Raw genomic sequence first — 20,424 nt, 5'->3', positions numbered from 1 at the left:
TTACGTTATCTGAATCTAATCTCTTTCCAAATAACTTGCTCATGTTTTCTTAGTTCAGTAAATCACAGAACCCCAGACTGGTTTGTGTTGGAAGGGACCTTAAAGCTCATCCAGTTCCAACCCCCTGCCACAGGCAGGGACACCTTCCACTAGAGCAGCTTGCTCCAAGCCCCTGTGTCCAACCTGGCCTTGGACACTGCCAGGGATGGGGCAGCCACAGCTTCTCTGGGCACCCTCACAGGGAAGAGCTTCTTCCTTATACTTAATCTAAATCCACCTTCTGTCAGGTTAAAGCCTTTCCCACTTGTCCTGTCCCTACAGGCCCTTGTAAATGAAGACTTGTTTTAACAAACTGACACATGTGCAAATGGTAAGCACTAAATTACTCCTGGGGCTTTGAGATCTTACTCTGCATGTTCAGAGCACCGGACTGGGACTGACATCAGTTTACAAAGTCACCTCAGCGCCACCATATCCAACCCAATAAAACAAAAATAGAATTATCTTCCTTTTAGTGAGCATGGTGACTTAAGGCTAAAAAGCACAGTATAAACTCCTTCAGTTTTGGTATTTGTTATCTGACACTGCAGAACTTTACAAAGGATTGAGGGACTTCGAACAGCATGAACACAGTAAGAATTGAAGGAGAGAAACCTTTGATTCTGAGCAGGGCGAGCTGGAAAACAGGGCTTCTCGTGCACAGGAAATGTTATTACTTCAAACTGTGCTTTCAGTCTGAATCAGAACAAAAGGCCATGAGCTTCCAAATTCCCCCTGAGATGGAAACTCTGAGAACGTTGGTGCGTAAACGCTGGAGCAGTGTCTTCATGATACCCACCTCCTGCAACCTGATGAGCAAAATAAGCCTTCTCATCAGCTTGTTGCACGGCTACCACCAGATTCCCTGGTCATGAAGGCTTGCTGGAGGTGGAGGTTTCCTGAGGATAACTATGGTAATACGTCCCCAGGAGCTTCTCTAAGGATTGCTGGGGTCTGAGCATTGATCTGGAGCCCTCATCCTTACTGGATGCACAATTGATACAAAACTGGGTCCTGGCCATACAACATTTGCCCAAGGAACTTTGAATGCTCCATCCCTGGCTGTGTTCAAGGCCAGGTTGGACAGAGCTTTGAGTGCCATGGTTTAGTGTGAGGTGTCCCTGCCCATGGCAGGGGGGTTGGAACTGGATGATCTTAAGGTCCTTTCCAACCCTAACTATTCTATGACTCTACGATCAAGTGGTTGAAAGGGCTGTGTTAGGAGAATGGGGAAGGTGGAGGCTGTTGGCAGGGTAGAAGAACCAGTTTCCTTTCTTGCAAAAGGCCCAAGCCATTTATGCAGCAGCACTTAGCCCTGCAGCCATGGGCTGCACCTTCCTCCCACATGGACCTCCCCACTGTTGGGATGACACCTCCAGAGTCTCTCGATAGAAAGGATCGTAGTGGGTATGTATATGAACGACATAGCTTTAAAAATGAAATCTAGTCAGGGAATACCTTCCCTGAATTTCTTGGTTGCTCCAAGGCCCCTGTGTCCAACCTGGCCTTGAGCACTGCCAGGGATGGGGCAGCCACAGCTTCTCTGGGCACCCTGGACCAGCGCCTCAGCACCCTCATAGGGAAGAGCTTCTGCCTTATTCTAACCTAAATTTCCCATTTAAGTTTGAACCTGTGCCCCCTTGCCCTGTCACTACAGTCCCTGATGAAGATCACAGCAGATACCTATCTTTAGGCAACCGGATCAATCTGTAGGTGTTTCCACGTGAGCTGCTGTCTGAGCAGCCAGTAGTGTCAATGGAATCAATGGCTGATGCTGTCCATGGGGTCTGGAATACTACCCAGCCTGGGTGGACATGTGCATGTGATGGCTGAATGTCTCTAGACTCCTCTTATCTCCACTGTGATGGGACCAGCTCACACGGAGACACCTGTATGAAGGGACATTGGATGATGCATTGCATTGCGTAGGCTGATTCTTATAATGCATACCTCTGGAAAACCACATTTTCTCACACTTGTATTCCTGGCCGTGGGATAGGAGTATGTGCATTTCCACCCCTTGGGGATAGCTAATGTTAAGGGAGCTCCACTGCTCTTAGATTGTAAATATTGCTTCCATTACCTATTTTGGAGATACTGTTTGCCAGAGATCCTCTTGCCTAAGTGTTTTTAGTTAGCATTTTAAAGGTTAGCTGTGATCCTACATGTGTGAAGTGGGCTTTAGCACAGCTCTTTAGAACAAACCTTCCTGGGACACGTTCCTAGGTTTTTAACACCTTTTGTAATGGCAAATAAATCATGTCTTTTTCAAGGTGTAGATCAATAACAGGAAGAACAAGCTGCCTTTCAAACACCCGGAACAGTTTATTGTTATAGTTTATTAGCTGTTCCATGCTGAGAACATCAGAGTCTGCAAACGAAAATATCAACCACACCTCCTGTAAAATCAGTGAGAGCAGCCCTGGGAAAAGCACAACAGCGTTGGTGCCCCTTTGGCCACAGCCTCTTGCAGTGGTGGCCTTTTGCTCCCAGGCTGGGTCCCTCTGATTTCTACTTGCTCTCTGCTTGTTGCATTGAAGGCTTAAGCCTCCGATGCAAGCATTCCCCTTAAGGACCAGCAAGGTCTATTGAGAGGTAAAGTACGGCTCAGCAGAATTACAGCTTCCTGATGAAGTACAAATACAACTCCCGTGCTGGAGGTGACCTGGGCTCAGACTCCCTACGTACACATTAATAGCTAGGAAAATTAAAGCCCGCAATAGTTGCCCAGTCTGTAACCTGCTGTTCCTTACCAATCCCTTACCGGCAGAGTGTGCCCCGTCATTCCCAAGAAACAAAGATAAAATGTGGAGAGAAAGGCCCTGGTGAGGAAAGGAAAAGCCACTGGAGCAGCAGGAGCCATGCAACTCTGCTCTTCGTTACCTGCATAACAATGTGCATGCTAGGAGTATGGAAGTGAAATGCCCTGAGCAGGACGAGCCATGGCAATGCTTAACAGAGGTATGTTAGCAATAAGTAATGTGCATTGATTGAATGAATCAGGAGAGCTCACTCCCACTGCTTGCAGCCTTCAAAGCAGCTGAGAGGTGTGAAAACCTGTCATCTATCATGTAAATACAGATTGTTGTTTGCTCCCATACAAGCTAATGGCATGTAATAGGCCATTACACATCCATCTTTATAAAGAGATATAGTACAAACAAATTGTATTCCAGCAGAAATAAAATAAAAAAAGAAAAGCCATGGGAAGTAGAAATATCAAGGCTTCAAAGGGAGAATAACTCAACAGGAATACAAACCAATAAAACACTTACACATACACTCTATCACAAAATAGGAAACTACTCCAAGATCCCATGCCTCCTGAAGTATAAGGAAGGGATTAATCTCATTTTGCTTTTGTCATATGCCAGGTAAAAATATATAACTAATCTACTCAATATGGATATCATTTAGGGTCAATGCAGAGAATCAGGTGCCTTTAGACCATAAGTCATTTGGCCTGTGTATATATCTATAGCTGTATACCTGTGTGTGTGTATATATGTGGCCAGTAAGAATTTCCAGTTCAGTAAGTATTTCAACTTATGTGCAGAGGGTAAATGGGTTTAATAGCCTCTTCCAAGAGGACATCCAGTGATAGAAGGAGAAAAGAGTGACTGCATTTGATCCATCTGGTAGGGATGGGACAGGGACACATCAGGCGCCCGGCATCTCTTTTTGTGCAGAAGATGGTGTGCGGGCTGTATTGATGGTGCCATCACCTAACATGCTTGGGCAAATGGTCCATATGTAAGCCTGGTTGCTTGGAAAAGGCTGTAGTTATATTAGCAACACATCTGCTATATGGTAGGAGGAGGGGAGTGGTTTTGGGAAGCAGTTTCAGACAGGGCTCTTTCCCCATCTGTCAGTGATGGGATGCACACACACACACACACACACACACACACACACACACACACACCCCAGTGCTCTGTAGGTGGAAAGTCCCTCTGTCCCCATGAGAATTAAGCTGTAATATCTTCTGCCTCCTTCACATGGTGGAATATGAATGTTCAGGCTTCTTCCTTGTTTGCCAGTGCTGGTCTTGGAGCCTCTGGTACAACCTGGTTTCTTCTGTATCAAGCATCAGTTTCATGTGTTTGGATCTGAGCTCTGCAGTCTGAACTCTATAGCAGGAAAAAGACTTTACTAAAGCTGGGAAGAAGCACATTTTCAATGATCCCTTCCATATTTACTATGACAAACCACACAGTGCTTTTCTCAGAAGACACCACTTAGGATCTCAGTTACTATTTCATCTAGCATCAGCTATTTTATCACTTGTTCCACCACTGAACCAGTGAAATGTAGGCTATTCTTAACAATTTCCCACCTATCATATTCCGAGAAACCCTACAATGGCCCAGGCAATCTGCACCATGGTTGATCATCTTCACTAAAACATGTTTCAAACTCCTGTCTGCACTTTCTATGGCTTTATCCTATCTTGAACTGAAATAAGAACACTGCAAATGTGTGTTCCACAAGGACTCCCCTCCTCCTTTTCAAGCAAAATCCCCATTCAACTCAGAAGCAGACCCCACTACTAATTAATAGGGAACATGAAAAGTAATAGGAATGAGGATTAGCAAAGAACTCCCAAATGTCAAATAGGGACATCTTGTATTAAGTAGGCTGGGGAGTCTGTGAAAAGGAACAGCCTTGGTGTGTCTCACTGTAGTAATAGAAGCAGTGAGGAGGCTAAAATAAGTCTGAGGCACAAAGCTGTCATGACATGACTGAGAAATCAGGGGGATGAAGGAAGAAAAACTACATGGTCGTGATGGCAGATGCTCCACCAGCCTTCCCACAGGTTAGCCAGGGAGAACAAGACTGATTGATTGTGTAATCTATCTGAAACCAGCTTATTTGCATGATTAACCTTAATTTCCCCACAGCATTCATTTCCCACCCATTATCTGAGCTGCCATTCTCAGTTCCACTTTGGCAGGGACCGAGCATGCTTTTCTGATTTCAAAAGCTCTGATTCTCCTTTTCTTGTGCCAGTATTTAGTATCTGAACCATACAACCCAAAATCAAGGGTCATTTATTTAACATCAAAGAAGGTATTCAGAATTCCGAGTGGTGCACCAGTGAGATGGCTGATTCGGGTGATAGCTCTTCCACTCCTAGGGAATTTCATTTTAGATTTCACATTTTCCTGGTTCCATCCCTCTTACTGTATTCTCTGCTTGGTGAGTCACATGAAGACAGCAGGAATGACAGGCAGAACAAAAAAGATAGCTGTTGAAACAGAAAATCAACATGCTTAGCACCCAGTGTCTCTGCCCATGGCAGGGGGTTTTGAACTGGGTGATCTTAAGGTCCTTTCCAACTCAAATTGGAAATCACTATTCTGTGATTCTGATTCTATGGTGTTATCTTATTGCACTTAATCCAACTGGGAGAAACAGGGAAGACCTGAGATAGGGTCTCATCTTGCCCCTATGCCCAGAAGCAAGAGTTCTTCCATACTGCTCCATTGCTTTGCTCCCTGGGACAAACAGGACCCAGCCAGATGGGTTTTGGCAACCAGAGATTGACCACAGCCAAATAACCAGGGACTACTGATGCTGCGGTCTCTGGCATAGTTTGCAATATTCCTCTTTCCCTTCCTTTATCCCACTCCATTATTCCTCCTTATTATACTGTGCACTACAGTTGTCATCAGACTCCAGCTGGAATCAAGAGCCATTGTACAAAGTCTTGAGTATATGCACAGCATGAGACAATTCTATTTTAGCAGCTAATGGCTGAATAGAGGATGGGGAAGAGGGAGAAGAAAAATCTCTTCACACTGATCTCAATGCAGCAGTTTAGCTGCGAGGAAATATTTCATTTGCCCATCTTTTTTTTTGCTCCTTTGAAAATGTGAAAGAGAAACATCATTTAAATATTGACTTTTTTTTTCCCAGCTGAAGTTATTCACTGAATTCACAGAAAGCCTCAGAGGAAGAATCTGAAAATTGCTTCATTTAAAAACTAGACTTTAGTGTGATCTATTTTCTTTTACACTGAATCATAGAATTGTTAGGGTTATATCTCTTCTAAGTCTTTGAAAACACCTTTATAGAAAGCTTTACTGCTTAAACAGTGTCTGTTTACACTTTCTTTACTGATTTCTCACCCAATACATGGATGTAGATGTCTCTTGCAGTGTATTTATTACCTCTTAGGGCTGAGATGGTTTAAACAGCCAATTGAAAGGTAAAGTAACTGCTCTGGGGGATGGAGTGAAGTTGAGTCCTATTAACAAAACGCCATACCTGTCACTGGCAGTATCACAGATGAGGAAAAGGGTGGATGAGTAGAACCTGTGAAAAGACAGAAATCCTTGAGTTTTGTATTGATTTGTTCTTCTTCTGAAGAGCATCAAAGCAGTGATGACGATGGAGTCAGGCAAGAGCCAGCTTGCTCCAGCATGGAAGCAGCGACTAGGGTAGAGACTGACAGCCCTTCTCCCTCTGCCCAGAAGACTTAATAATTGCCATGTTTGTTTCTTGGCTATCAATAGATGTTTCCAGCCTGGATATCAATGTATGTGCTGACCTGATATCTGTTAATAATGGGAATGAAGTGAACTGTATCTTCCAGGGAATGGGATCCAGCTAAGGTCTTTATTTTATATGAGACTGGGGAGGATGCCTTTCAAGGTGCCAAGCTAAGATTTGAAAACATAGCTTCAAACAGGGCCTCTTTTTCCCTAGAATATAAGCCAAAAATTCCCTGGTGCAAGAAATTTGTGTTTCTCCCTTATCTATTTCATTGTATTTTTCCCTTATCCTGAAAGGAATCTCTGAACTTGAGCTACTATGAGATCTGGACAGTTTTTTTCATGAAAGGCCCTATAAGAGATGTCTCTTGAAAAATCTCTTACTGGTGAATGCTGGCGGAAGAACTGAGAAAGGGGAGGACATTCCTTATCCAGCTCCATTACAGACAACCATCACATCATAATAATGAGAAAGGCAACATTTTGGGGGTGTCAATATTTGATGCACTGATCACAAAGACCTGATCTTGCTCAGGTATGAATGTATTTTTGCAGGGAAATTGAATTCTTGTTCTGTTGAATTAAAGGGCAATTTCATCATCCAGTTCCCTGTTCTTCGTAAGCCTAATTTTAAAATCTGAGGTATTTGCTGTTTCTGACTGTTCAAGAGGTTGTGCCATTTTCTAGGACTGGAATGTTGATGGGTTATTTCAGTCATAGCAAGAATTGCCTTTATCCTGGTAGTACCAAGTGAAATGATCAATGGGGGAAAATGAGTGTAGTGACCACTCAAAACCAAACAAGAAATTGTGACTGCTGTACCTGGAGCACTCTGAACCAGGCACCACAGTGAAAGAGATGGACCTATGAAGGAGAGAAAGTCCTGCATTAATGCTCAAATAGTGTGTCCAGTGAGTGAGGAAGGTGATTCATTCTTACAGTCCCCTTTGTTGCTTATAAAGGCAGACCGACTCGGATGTGGGCATATATCCAGTATATGTCAACAGTTCTGAAAGATTTATTTCCCCTTAAAGTCCCAAGTACTGGTGGAAAACAGCTTTTTCCACTCTTGGATGATAGGAAATTCCTCTTGCATTGACCTTGCATTGGCTCCCACCTCTAAAACTCAGCCCATTGCACCCCCTGCCCCAGAGGAGGTTGGAAGGGTAATGGAAGGCTGAGGACTGTAGAGGTGATGGGCATCTGGGTCCTTTCACCATCAATAGCTCTACCTGACACTCAGAGAGAGCCCCAGACCGTCAATGCTATCACAGATACTTGGGAAATGGGTTCTGTTTGCTCTCTGCATATTGAATTCGTGCACTGCAAGGCTAGGAGAGATGCCTTCAGAAAAGGTAGATAGTTTGGGTGTAGAGGCCATATGAAGGTCTGGTTTGGGTTTGGTTTTTTTTTTCCATGAATACATCTAAAGGCATAAAAGCAAGAGGCAAAGGTTCTGCAGCCTCACTTGAGAGGCTCCCCGAGCAGTGAAACTCAAGATGTCAGTCCACAATGGCAGGTGTCCTGCTGACCTGGGGGCCATAAAGTATACAGTGCAATATTGGTGGGCTTCTTGTTGTCTCTTTGTTCAAAACAGCATCCTGGGTGTTAAATTAAGAACCAGTTTAAACATTACTCAGGTGTAGCTATGAATTAGGTAAACTCTGGATCCCAAAGCCCTAAGCAATCATGAAGAATACTTAGATACACCTTTTGGAGGACCTTACTGTGAAGTGACAATAGACAATATAGCTCCCAGGATGAAGGAGAAAGAGAAAGGCTTATTCTCCTATTTTCTCCCCAGTATGTGACAGTGTGGCTCTATCTGCTCACAAATTCCTGCAGTTTTGCAGTTAGTGTGAAAGGATAACCATGACAAAGTAGGATGAAGCTGTATCATCCCTGGAGATGTCATCCTCATCAGTCAGAAATGCCATCTCTATCAGTGCCAGAGCCATGGTGTCCCTGATTTCTCCATCCCAAACCCCAAGCAGGCTGTTCCTTACGATTGATGTGCTGAGTTGGAACAGGTCACGACACAGATATGATGCCAAAGCAACCACCTTACCTGGCTCAACAGTCTGTGGCAGCCACTCATTGCTGTCATTGGTGCATCGCATGTCAAGGGGGGTCCAGCTGATTTTGCCATTCCCCTTCTTGCACTCACGAGTGCCAGAGATGGGAGGTCGCTTGTCGTACCCGCTCTGGCATTTGAAATGTAAGACTTGTCCCACGTAATACTGTCTGTTCAGGCTTAAAGAGGCATGTGGAACAGTCTTGGGAGGACCACAGAAATCTGGTGGGATCACAAGGCAGCACACAGTTAAAGCAATTTTTTTCCCTGCTGCTTTTGTTATTGAAACAACACGATTTGCGATCTTACAACATATAGACTAGCAGGATGTGTTAGGATACAGAATACTCATTTGTTTACACCACATCACTTGTCATTATTCTTAAACTGCTTCCACGGAAATGGGAGAAGTGTTACAGTAATGAATGGGCTCTTACCTTTCTGGTCAGATGCTGAAAGGTTTACTTGCTTCTGGGGTGCAGGGGTCTTCTGTGGTTTTCTTTCTGGTTTCTGTGTAGCATCTAACTCCATTGTGGGAGCCGTTGACAATAAAACTCTCTCATCTGTGGGAGAGGTCATATTGCTGAATTACAGCAGGACCAGTAGCAGAGCAAAGCCACAGCACCCAAAGTTCTAGAGGCAGAATAGAGTTGCTACAAGTTCTAATTAGCAAAGATAAGCATAGAAGATCACTTGTTAGAGCGATGGCCCGATGTGTCTTACATAAACTCATTGGAAAAACACCTCTAAAAGTGTAGGAAAAGGACAATCATCACTTACCAATGCATTCAAATTCTTTGTAGACCCAAGAAGCAGCCTGCTCTATACTCTGACACTGAATTCCCAAGTACTGCCCACTTCTTCTTGTGTAGCCCTTGTCGCATTCATAGTACAGTTTGGTCCTCAGTGGATACCTTTTAGCAGTAATATCAGCAAATTCGGTTGTTGGAAGAGCTGGGCAGGCTTCTGCAAATGGAAAGCTGAAAGTCAGGACAGCCTGTGCATTTACCCAGTTCACCGAGGACTTCCCACATTCTTCTGTCTTACCAATACCAGATCATGCCCAGAGCTCAGTGAAAGAAGCCTAATTCTGCTCCTGGCCACAGGGCTGAAATCACAGCAGAGGGATGAAACTGGATGCCATGAATGGAACATGAAGGTAGCAAAGCATTGTTTCTGTGGTTGACTCTAAACCAAAGAGCGGCTCTGAAAGTCTGGTGGAACTGTTGGTTACCTTAAGTGAACATTTTATATTTCAATTTTAGGAAAACCTCACCGTCCAAAAGACTCCTTCCCATTGGAGCTTGTTGTTGGCATTGATTTTCTAAATATAAATTTGTTCAGGCTGCAGAAAAACCCCTTGGGAGTGTCTCCACAAAGTGACAAGAAGCCTGTATTTGTCCACACTTCTTTAGTTAAGAGGGGCTGATTCGACTCCCTTGTGTTTCTTCTAAAGGACAATGGATGCTGGAGCAGGGATGCTCTACAGCAGCTGGGAGCAGTGGTAAAAGGCACCAGGTCTATCTGCCTGCTCCTGCTCCCCTGCATAAAGCAGGCTGTTGAGCCCTTCCTTTCCGAACCCAGCAAATGAGCAACATGAAAGACTACCAACATTTTCTTAATTAAGCTGTACATTCAGTGTAGGGAGGCATAATAAGGAAAACTAAGCCATTAAGACTTGCAATCATCTATAAGCAAACACTGGAGGGGGAAGCAGACTCTCAGTTTAGTCTGAGCACACCAAAGAGCAGCTTACTGTGACAGAAGTTTGCAAACCTAAATATAACTTGTCCCAAAACAAGGACGTGAAGTGCTGTGTCATCAGCAAATCACGTCTAAATATACTTCTCAATCAGTTGTAATGAATTAAGTGAGATCGTTTCAGTGTACTTGAAAAGCCCACTGAAGCTGAGCTGGAGTCCCAGAAGCTGAGAAAGGCACTACTTAATGATTATTTAAGGCCTAAAGGCTGAGAAATTAAAAGATAAAGCAGGCTGGTTGCATTAGAGATGGCATTTTGGATCTTCGGGTGCATGATCTGTGGCCCTTTATGTTTATGCATAATAGTAACAGCTATTATGAGTAGAAATTCTTGGGCATCATGTTTTCACATCTTCTACAGCCATAATTAATGCAGCCTTAGCAACCAGCAAGAATGACTGTAAAATGGGCCTTGAATCCTTAATAGGGCCGCTCTCCATCATCTTTGGTAAGTTGTGGGAAACAGGAGAGGTGCCTGGGGATTGGAGGATGGCAGATGTCACGCCAGTCTATAAGAAGGGCAAGAGGGAGGACCTGGGTAATTATAGACCGGTCAGCCTCACCTCCATCCCTGGAAAGGTGATGGAACAACTTATTCTTGACACCATCTCTAGACATATCAAGGATGAGGGGGTCATTAAGAGCAGCCAACATGGTTTTACCAAGGGGAAGTCATGTTTGACCAACCTTATAGCCTTCTTTGAAGAAGGCAACAACTGTTAGCAGCCAAACAGACAAGCTGTGTAAGGGGTATGTTAATCCCCTCATAGCTTGGTCTTATCAAAGGATTTGCCTTGTAAACTACATCACACTGTGGCTTCTAGAGATGTGACTGTACCTGAAATAGTTAACCACACGGTTTACCACAGACTGTCGGGGTGATTAGAATTGAAGAGTTATCAGATTAGCAGCACATTGAGATCATGTGCTCTCACTTTCCCTGAAAGCTAAAAGCATGTTTCCCTCAAGACTTCAAAAGCCTCTTTGAAGCAGACTGCAGATCTGAATCTTAGCACCAGGCACTCAAATCTACAACTCTTTGGTCTCTTCTTAAGAAAACCCACAGCATTGAGTCTATTCATCATAAAGGGCACCTGTTGTTTTAACCTATGAACAAATGAAGTTTGGGTTCTTCTGAACTCGCATGTCAGATAAGGATTGTGCACATGGGTGACAGTGAGCAATACCCATCAGGCTGGTGCTCTTGGATCAATTCATCCATGTTGCAGCTGGATCTCATGCAACACTTCTAGGATCCAGCTTTGTCATTTCATCCACATCATGCAAATTCTCACACATCAAGCGAGACTGCAGTATCTACCTCTTTGGCCTTTACAACCATATTCCTGTCTCTGACCATCATTCGGAAAGATGAATTTCCTAGGTCTCAGTGTGACCTTCTGCTTGCTTCCCTCTGTTGACTTCTAACTGCTTCACTGTCAATATTACCTCCCATTTTCAAGAATCTTTCCCTTATCAACCATCATAACCTTTCAAACATTGGCTTCTCTTCCCTGCTATACCTCCTCACCAATGTGTTTGATATTAAAATCAAAATAAAAATATTAAAATCAAAATAAAAAATATTAGAATCAAAGTAAAAAATATTAAAATCAGCTTTGGGGTTTCTTATAGAAACATAGAATGGTTTGGGTTGGAAGGGACCTTCAAAGCTCATCCAGTCCAACTCTCCTGCAACAAGCAAGGGCATCTTCAGCTAGATCAGATTGTCCAGAATCACATCCACCTGGCCTAGAACTTCAGGCAGTCCTTGTGCCCAAGGAAACTGCATGGTTTGTCCCTAAAACATCAACGTCCCTGTTGTATGGATGACAAAAGAGCCAAGAGATGAGAAGAAGCCAGGTGTCCTTATGTCAGCTGAGATAGAGTTAATTATCTCCCTAGTAACCAGTGCAGTGCTGTGTTTTGGATTTAGTCTGAGAACAGCACTGATAACACTGGTGTTTTTAGTTGTTGCTAAGTAACGCTTACTTGAGGGGGTTTAAGGCACAGACTTCAATTGTAAGTCAAAGACCTTTTTACTTCAGATTATGAAGATTATATACGTTTTAGATTATGTCCACACGCTCAGAGCTACAATGTGATTGGTTAGTTGCTGCTGTTCACGTGCGCAATACAAGCTTTTAATAGGTTAGTCTGCCTTTTTCGACATCTTCCTTTCGACCTTCTCCTCACTTCTCAGTTCCTTCTTCTACCTCTTGTTTTCGTCCCCTTTTGTTCCACTTCTTTTGCTCCACTTTTCTTGCTCAAGGTTAGTTCCTTGCAGAGCTGAAATAGCAGAGTCTGGCTCAAAGTTAGCTCCTCGAAGAATTAAGGTCACTCAGCATACTCTGACCATGTTCAAACTCCTCTTCTCCTACACCTACTCTGATCGAGGGCTTTTCATGCTCTGCCAGCGAGGAAGGGCACAAGAAGCCAATCACTGCTCAGGGACAGCCTGGGCATCAGGCAGCTCGTGGTTAGCGACTGTACTGTGCACCACTTCTCTGCCTGGGATTTTATTCTTCTCTTTTTATTCATCATTATTGTTATTATTTTAATTCTTAAACCCATGAGTTTCACCTGTTTTCCCACTCTCCTCCCCCTCCCACCATGGAGGGGAGTAAGCACGCAGCTGCATGGTACTTATTTACCTGCTGGGGTTAAACCACAACACTAGGGAACTAGGGAATGGCAGTGTAGGCTTTCTTCTTGCCTAGATCTCTGACTTTTTACATTTTTAGAGGACATTAACTTTGCCTTTTTTGCACCTTTTTGGGAATTTTTCAGTTTGCTTGAGTTGGTGATGTGAAATAAAAATACTATAAAAGGCCAGCCCACATAGGTGTAAGCTGCCTCATCACCTCTGGTGGCACAGTTCTGCTCAGCCCAGCTTTCCACTGGATTCTGCATCCCTCTATAGCTGCTCCAGGGCTACACTACCTCTAGTACTGGTTTAAAAGACTGCCCACACATCACCTTTAAATCTCTCCTCATTTTCCCCCCCTGCATCCTCCAATTCTCCATCCTGGTAACAAGGTGCTGTGTGTCCCTATTTCCTTCTCTTCCAGCACCAGTGCCCTCTGTCCTCCCTTTCCAGAAGTTCCATCAGACCCCACCTACCATTCTCATCTCCTACACCTCAAAAGTTCCCTGTTACTCCATTTCTTTGCACTTAGAGGTGCTAACATGATGTATTGAAATGGGCAAACAGAGAAGTTAGTGGAACTGCAGTCATGGGGTTTAGCACTGGTTGCAGAATTGTTAGAACACATAGGTCTCCTAAGGCAGCTGGGAATCCACATTTCTCCCCCTATTAGTGAATTTTTGGTGCCTACAGCATTTATGGAGCTGGATTCAAATACTGTCATATAGGGGATGCAGACATGCTCTTGGAATTAGAAGGACAGTAGTGAATTCAGATGATAGACCCCTATGAAGCATAAAAATTCAAAAGTACTTATTGCATCTCCTGGTGTGCTTCCAAAATCAAGATCAGTAAGTTTTCTGAGCAACCCTCGTCCTCTGAGCCACCATATAGGTGGAATTCCTGCTATTCCAGTGCTTGATGACATTTGAGGTGTCTTAAGGCATCTGGCAATCCATATAAGCTGGCAGATATCAGATAGGAATTACTGAAGGCTGATGCCAGGCAGAATACCCTGCTAAATAAAGCTTAACTGTCTTTGGCTACCCTCAGCATCCATCTTTTGGCTGCTCTCAGCATCTAGCATCATTATGTAGGCTCAGGGGAAAGATACCCACTAGCTAAATCACCATCAGTTCTTTCAGTGCGCGGGTTTCTTCCCTGAGGTTTCCCACTCAAACACGTTACTGACCCAACACAAAGCTGCTCACAGCAGACGTACTGGATTAGTATTTATGAAGCTCTCCTCCATATTTCTCTTCCATGTCTCAGTTGGCAAAGCACTGTTAGGCAAAGAACTGTTAAACAGAGCATCAGAACAACATCCTTTGTCCAGAAGAAGCGAATGGAGAAAATGTATAACAGGTACTTTTAGTACTGGGTAAACACACACAGTGAGTCATGCAATGATAGTCTGAACTCAGAATTTCCTCTGTTCGTGGCTGTGTGTCACCAGCGCTGACATTATTATTCTGATGTCGAGTTAAAGTGTCAAGGTGTAAAAAAAGGACAATTTTCCCCTAAATACAAAGACATTAAGATGGGGTCAGTAGGAAACCGGATGCTCTGAAGAGGTGGGTAAAAGCAGTGGAAGAAACCAGCCACTTCACAAACCTGCCCAGTCCAGAGATGAAGAGAATTTCATGCCAGAGGTACCAAGAAGTGAAACCAAGCCAAAATGAAGACATCTCCCCAGATGTACCTGAGAAGCTAATTCGGCCCTGGGGGTTCATCTGCTGTCTGAAACTGCGTGCTCTCCAAACAGAGCACATCTCTTGAAGATGAAACTGATTTGGGTGAAGAGAAGGAATTGATACCAGCAACTGGACTGAAATGGTAACAAACCTTTTCTAACTTCAAACCTTATTCCCAAAGGGTCTGTTAACAAGCTCACTGCAGCTCTGCCTTCTTCTTTCCCTGCTAATGAATGTCATTTATTATCTATGTGGATTTGTAAGCTGGTAATAGATCCCAACTGTGGGGATGGGGTGCAGACCTGAAACTTAGGGTAATTTGCCTGTGAGAATTTGTTTAGCTATACTGTCAATTACACAGAGATTATCCCCCAAAGTCATGGGAGTAGTAATGAGTTTGCAGTGTAAAGGACAGAAATACACTGCAGATGAAGTTAGTTGGCACAAATTTTAATGCAAAAGGTAGCCTTATGGGGCAGGAAATGGGTTTTAATGTTCCTAGCAGTGGAGAAGAGGCATGTCCTGTTCTAAGGACTAGGCAGTTCAATGCCTGCTGAGTTTGCTGTACTGGGAGATGGCTCTGTTGGAAAGACAGTGTAAAATAAACTGGAACAGGAACCAGCAGGGGCTGTCCATTAACTCCTTGTAGGACCATAGACAACTCGATAGGGGTGAAATGCACTTATCTCTTGGCTTACTCATGCTAACCAGTTGTTTGCCACTGACCTAGACAGTGGAATCGAATGCAAAAATACCTCCATACACAGCAAAGCAAGATTTGGTTTGACTGTGGACTAATTTTTCTCACACTAAGCATAACTTTGCCTCAGGAACCTGCCTTCTTAGCTCCCTCTGTAACAAGTGAAACTGGGCAGACCTCTCTAGAGGACAGCAAACACCTAACTTAAGCTCTCCAAAGCAATGCTTCAAGGTGCTTCTCTCTTTTTATCAGCCACAGTGGTGGAAGGACACTCTTACATGCTCACATTGATAAGCAGTGTGGTTTAGCTAAGGCACTGATAGCATTTTAAAGCTCACTTCACTGTGAGTTCCCAGCAAAGCAGCCTGCAGATGCTGTTTCGTCTTCTGCTGTTTCTTGACTCCCCCTCTTCTTAAACATATTTATCTCCTTTCATATCCAACTCACTCCTGTTTTAAGGCATGGAGTGAATGCCACACAGCCAAAAAACAAGCAGACATTTCAATTCTATGTGTAGTCACTAGAAAGACACAGGACATGACTCACAGCACCTTATCTGCAATCTGGCAGATCAACTGTGCCCTGAAAGTGCTATGTTCTTCCCCTTGGTTACAAAGGGGATCCACAGGTCCAGCTTGATGGAGAAGATGGTGCAGATGGCTGAAGCTAAGCAAGACGAATCTCATGCCTCCCCTGGGAGGAGGCTGAGAATTTGGATTGAAAATGTGGAATTGGAGTATTAAAAAAGAGGGAGAGTGTTTCCTAGGGCAGGGAGAAGGACAAGCACAGTGCACTGCACAGAAAACGTACGAAGTGGAGAATGGGGAACATCTGGTTTTCTTCTGCTTTTATTTCTGGATGTTTATACCCATCTTAGTTCCGTGGTAAAGCCACAGAGCTCAAACTCTGTAAAGACAACCACTGCACATGGTATGGTAGCAGAACACAGAGTCTGCTTTTGAGAATATCGTACATGAAAGCCTTGTTTTGGAGTGTGACATTTGGGTTTTAAACAGGTTTGGTTACATTTGTGCTTTAATCTGTGACTTCAGCAACACCCACCTCTTCAGTGTTTTCATCTAAAGGGAAGAACACATTCCTGAGCAAGAAAATCTGCTTTTAAAACAGCAGCAGAAATTCAGATCCTTTTCTTTGGCTGGACCAGTCTCAACTTTGCCTTTTGTTGCATTGGAAGGGCCATAGAAAGGAACTGGACTGGCTGGCAAGCACACATCCCAGTCTTGGGTAACAGTGGGAAAAGGTCTGGTGGGACTCTTGATTTCAGGTGGCTTTAAGACTCGTCTTATTTGACTTGTGGCCTTAGCATGGTCATCAAGCTTTTTGCTGGAGCTCTTACGAGTGGGCTGGAAATTATTTGTTAGTGTTGCTGATTTTTCTGACGCTGTAATGCATGAAGTGTTTTTCCAATTAGAGAGGGCTGTATATACTTCACCTTTACAAATGGAGAGGATAAAAATAAAGCAGCAGATGACTGAGTGCTGCTACCCTGGCAGGGCTGAGGAACAGGTTGTCAAGTGAAGAAAGACAATGGAAGGACTTTGGAAATGTGAGATTTGGAGAAGCATCAGAGGAGATGGAGCAAAGGCATGGTAAGTCAGGTTGTTCCAAGATTCAGGACCAGGGTCAGGAGATGGAAACCGTGGGGAGAAAACATCCAAAAGCTGTGCTTTAGAGATGCAATTAATGTAATGGGAAAACCAGGAGAGACAAAGCTGAATAGGTTTGATATAAGGAAGAAGTTCTTTACTGTGAGGGTGGTGAGGCACTGGAACAGGTTGCCCAAAGAAGTGGTAAATGCTCCATCCCTCGCAGTGTTCAAGGCCAGGTTGGACAGAGCCTTGGGTTACATGGTGAGGCGTCTCTGCCCTTGGCAGGGGGGTTGGAACTAAATGATCTTAAGGTCCCTTCCAGCCCTAATTATTCTATGATTCTATGATCGAGGTAGAAAGCGAGGAGACCAATACTGCAACAATCTGAAGGCAAATTCAAAGCTAGTGGCTTTCTAAAAGTAACTGAAGAGTGGATTTCTTTCTGTAATAAAAGGAAAGGGCATAGCATCTCATCTCTGATGAAGTAGGGAGAAGATTTCTCCATCTCAGGGCAGAAGCAGATACTGCAGGATCTCTGTCCATAACATCCTCAGCAGGATCACAACTTATTGACAATTTATTTTTAATTGTAGCTGTATATTGGTCACTTTGCTGCTGAGGGCACTGTAGCTGAAAAGTTTAGAAAGGTATTTGCTCTCTGGTTGACCTTAGGAGAAACACTTGCACGTGTTTGACAGCTTTAATTTATTCCTCATTGCATTTCAAATCCATGGGAGCGAGCCCTCATATGCAAGTATAATGGGGAAGAAATTCCTCTCATTTAAATGGCTGAGATCTGGTACCCATCTTGTGTGAATTCAGCTGAATGAAATTCTTTCTTTTGTGAGTTTTAATCCTTTCCAGGTTTAACTTACAAACCTATTTAGGGCATTCCTGTAAGATGAATAGCAAGATGGGAAGGTCGGAGGAGCGTAAGTCAGCTTTTATCTTGTATTTGACCCTCACCTAGCATACTTCAAGCCTCATTCATGCCTGCAGCTTCTAGGCACTGCTGCTGTGAAGAGTAAATGAGATAAATGTGATGCTTTTTCTGAGGAAATCAGCATTTCTCTTACCTTCTTTAGCACTAAGGTGTAGTTTAACTGATACTAAATAATCATCCCATGCCTTAGTTTCCCCAGGTATATATTAGAAGACTTTTCCCTCTCAAAGCATGTTGAGATCCAGCAGTGAAACTGTTCAGTAAAACAAAGACTTCTTGTTTTCTATTCCCCCTCATTATATTTATTCCTGATAGTGCGTTTTGCCAGAAACCCTCTTCCAAACAGCCTCTACAGCAGGATCTATTTATGAAACTGAACTTGCAGTGCTGGAAAGGCCAAGGCAAGAGAACACAAACAGCACTGTCTGTACTGAGGCATAGTTGATTTTTGACCAGTTTGACCTAGCCACTTCCCCTTTTCTTTGCTGAAGGCTGTTCCCAAGTCTCCCTGTTAATCCCCCAGAGGAAATAAACACTATGAGCCTTGGAGCCACAACAATTCAGGCATCTCTAAAATGAAAAATATTGGTAGAAGTTGGTGTTTCTACCTTAGCGCCTTATTTGCATGGAGAAATTAAAAGATATATATCTATGGGTAAATACTACGTTTAAACATTGGGTGAGACATTGAAAATAAACACAGGAAGCTGAGGAAAGAAAATCTTAGTGATATAGTGAAGAATGCAAAGCTATGCATTTATTTGTCCATCAGAGAATGAAATCACATCAAATAGCACAAAATGCAACTGGCTCTGACACCCCTCCATTTTTTTTTCCATAAACCAGAAAGATTTCTGATAAATGAGACTGGCCAGCAAGAAATCTCATGCATAGTAATATGGGAAGTGTGATATAGGGAACCTGACTCATCCCAGAACCAGTCCTATTTACATATCTCTGGCTGAACGTCTTGCAGTGATACTCTCGCACGCAGCACTGAAATGCTTGCTGTGGGCACTGGCACTTTATTTGGCAATGAAAACGCCCCATGGAGGAGAAGGTACAGCGTTTACTGGCAAAATAATGAGAATAAACTCACCTGCAGGTTAAATATTTATGGAGGTACTTCCTGCATTAATGAGTTTGGTTGCAGCAACACAATGTTCCCTTGAGATGCCCAGCCCCTAGGCTACAGATGATCCATCAGAAGGTACAGTACCAGCGTGCCTGAGAACGTGCCTTAGGCTGCTCGTACCTCTCAACCTGGGCATCATCATCAGATACAGAAGAATTACACATTGCAGAGGGACTGGACTAGATGACTGTCCAACCCAAACTATTCTATGAGTCTATTAAATAATCACATTTATAGAGCACTGAGAATGTAAGATGGTTTTTCTTCCCCTTTGAACAAAGCAATTAAAACTCAAACACACTCTTATATCACCAGACCATTTCTCAGAGCACACACTTGTCACAATAAATAAGCCAAATATAAGCAGTATCACAATTTAGAAATGTGTAAAATTATGCTGAATGAATTAGCTGCCTCCGTTCACAGTTTACAGGCACTACTGGTTGGGAGGTGTGGCTGAGAGAATACTTGGTATCTATAGCACCCATAGCAAACGTGGATGGCACCTTCGAAGAGCATTGCCATCAGTTTTACCTATAGTTACTGACATTTCAGTGCCTATTTTTGTATTTCCTAAACTTACATGCAGAATGGAAAAAACCTCTACAAATTCAAAGAGCTACCTAAGGTGCACAAGGTTGCTTTGATCTGCCCACTGTTCCAGTGGTGGGTTGGATGACACATGCATTACTCAGACAAAAAGTATTCTGTAGTGCTCTGGATTGTCTGCAGTGGATGGCTTGTGGGCACAAACCCCGTTTCTCTCATTTCCTTAGAATAATAAATTCCTTAAGCTCTTAACATCTTTCCTTACCTGAAAGGAGTCAGGATGTCGCGAACATCCTCCAGCAGCCACCACAAGAAAGCGAATCGTATTTTCCCTCCCCAAAAGGCAGAAACAGTCTTTTACCTGGCCTGTTCCCCTTGACGGATCCAAACAAAAGCCACATCAAAAGGCACTTGAGCTCCATGGGACTTGTTCACATCTTTTCTCTGCCACACTGAGGACGGTGAAGTTTCTTAGAAGTGATGGGCTGCTGCCAGCCAAGCCAAGGAGCCTCCTACTGCCTGGTTAGACTGGTGGGGAGCATCCCCACCCTGTGTGCACAGCAAGGAATTTGCTCTTTGGTCAGCAAATCGTCATTTCACTGGGCTGGCTCCGCAAGGGATAATAAAGTCTGCTCTTTGTTCAAGTATTAGTAGCTTTAATCCAGGAACTCAAACTTAATGCTCAGTGTGGTGGTGCGTGCTGTTGTGTGTAGGAAGTGGTTTGACACATCAGAGCTGCTGACTCCAGAGCTGTTCCACTACAGCTGAGGTCAGC

At 43.6% G+C, this 20,424-nt stretch overlaps 1 protein-coding gene across 4 annotated transcripts; it reads right to left on the bottom strand.

Annotated features, from left to right (window-relative positions):
• Positions 1–3,972: 3,972 nt before the first annotated feature.
• LOC133277078 (interleukin-2 receptor subunit alpha-like) lies at positions 3,973–20,424 on the bottom strand. 4 transcript variants are annotated; one of them, XM_061468643.1, is made up of 8 exons: positions 20,011–20,424; positions 9,391–9,576; positions 9,048–9,173; positions 8,605–8,832; positions 7,359–7,400; positions 6,310–6,357; positions 5,224–5,287; positions 3,973–4,169 (listed from the first exon to the last, which is right to left on the bottom strand). In XM_061468643.1, the coding sequence occupies exons 1-7, from the start codon at positions 20,069–20,071 to the stop codon at positions 5,244–5,246; spliced, it is 735 nt and encodes a 244-aa protein (XP_061324627.1). In that variant the 5' UTR covers positions 20,072–20,424; the 3' UTR covers positions 3,973–4,169; positions 5,224–5,243. The 4 variants fall into 4 exon arrangements, 3 of the variants coding, with proteins under 3 accessions (XP_061324627.1, XP_061324625.1, XP_061324626.1); XM_061468641.1 differs by lacking the exon at positions 7,359–7,400 and having other exon boundaries at positions 20,011–20,423; XM_061468642.1 differs by lacking the exons at positions 6,310–6,357; positions 7,359–7,400 and having other exon boundaries at positions 20,011–20,423.

Source organism: Pezoporus flaviventris, unplaced genomic scaffold, assembly GCF_033815535.1.
Source record: "Pezoporus flaviventris isolate CSIRO_AGI_PZ_B2104156 unplaced genomic scaffold, CSIRO_AGI_Pfla_v1 ptg000049l, whole genome shotgun sequence".
Classification (NCBI taxonomy): domain Eukaryota; kingdom Metazoa; phylum Chordata; class Aves; order Psittaciformes; family Psittacidae; genus Pezoporus; species Pezoporus flaviventris.
This window is presented reverse-complemented; position numbering and strand designations above follow the sequence as displayed.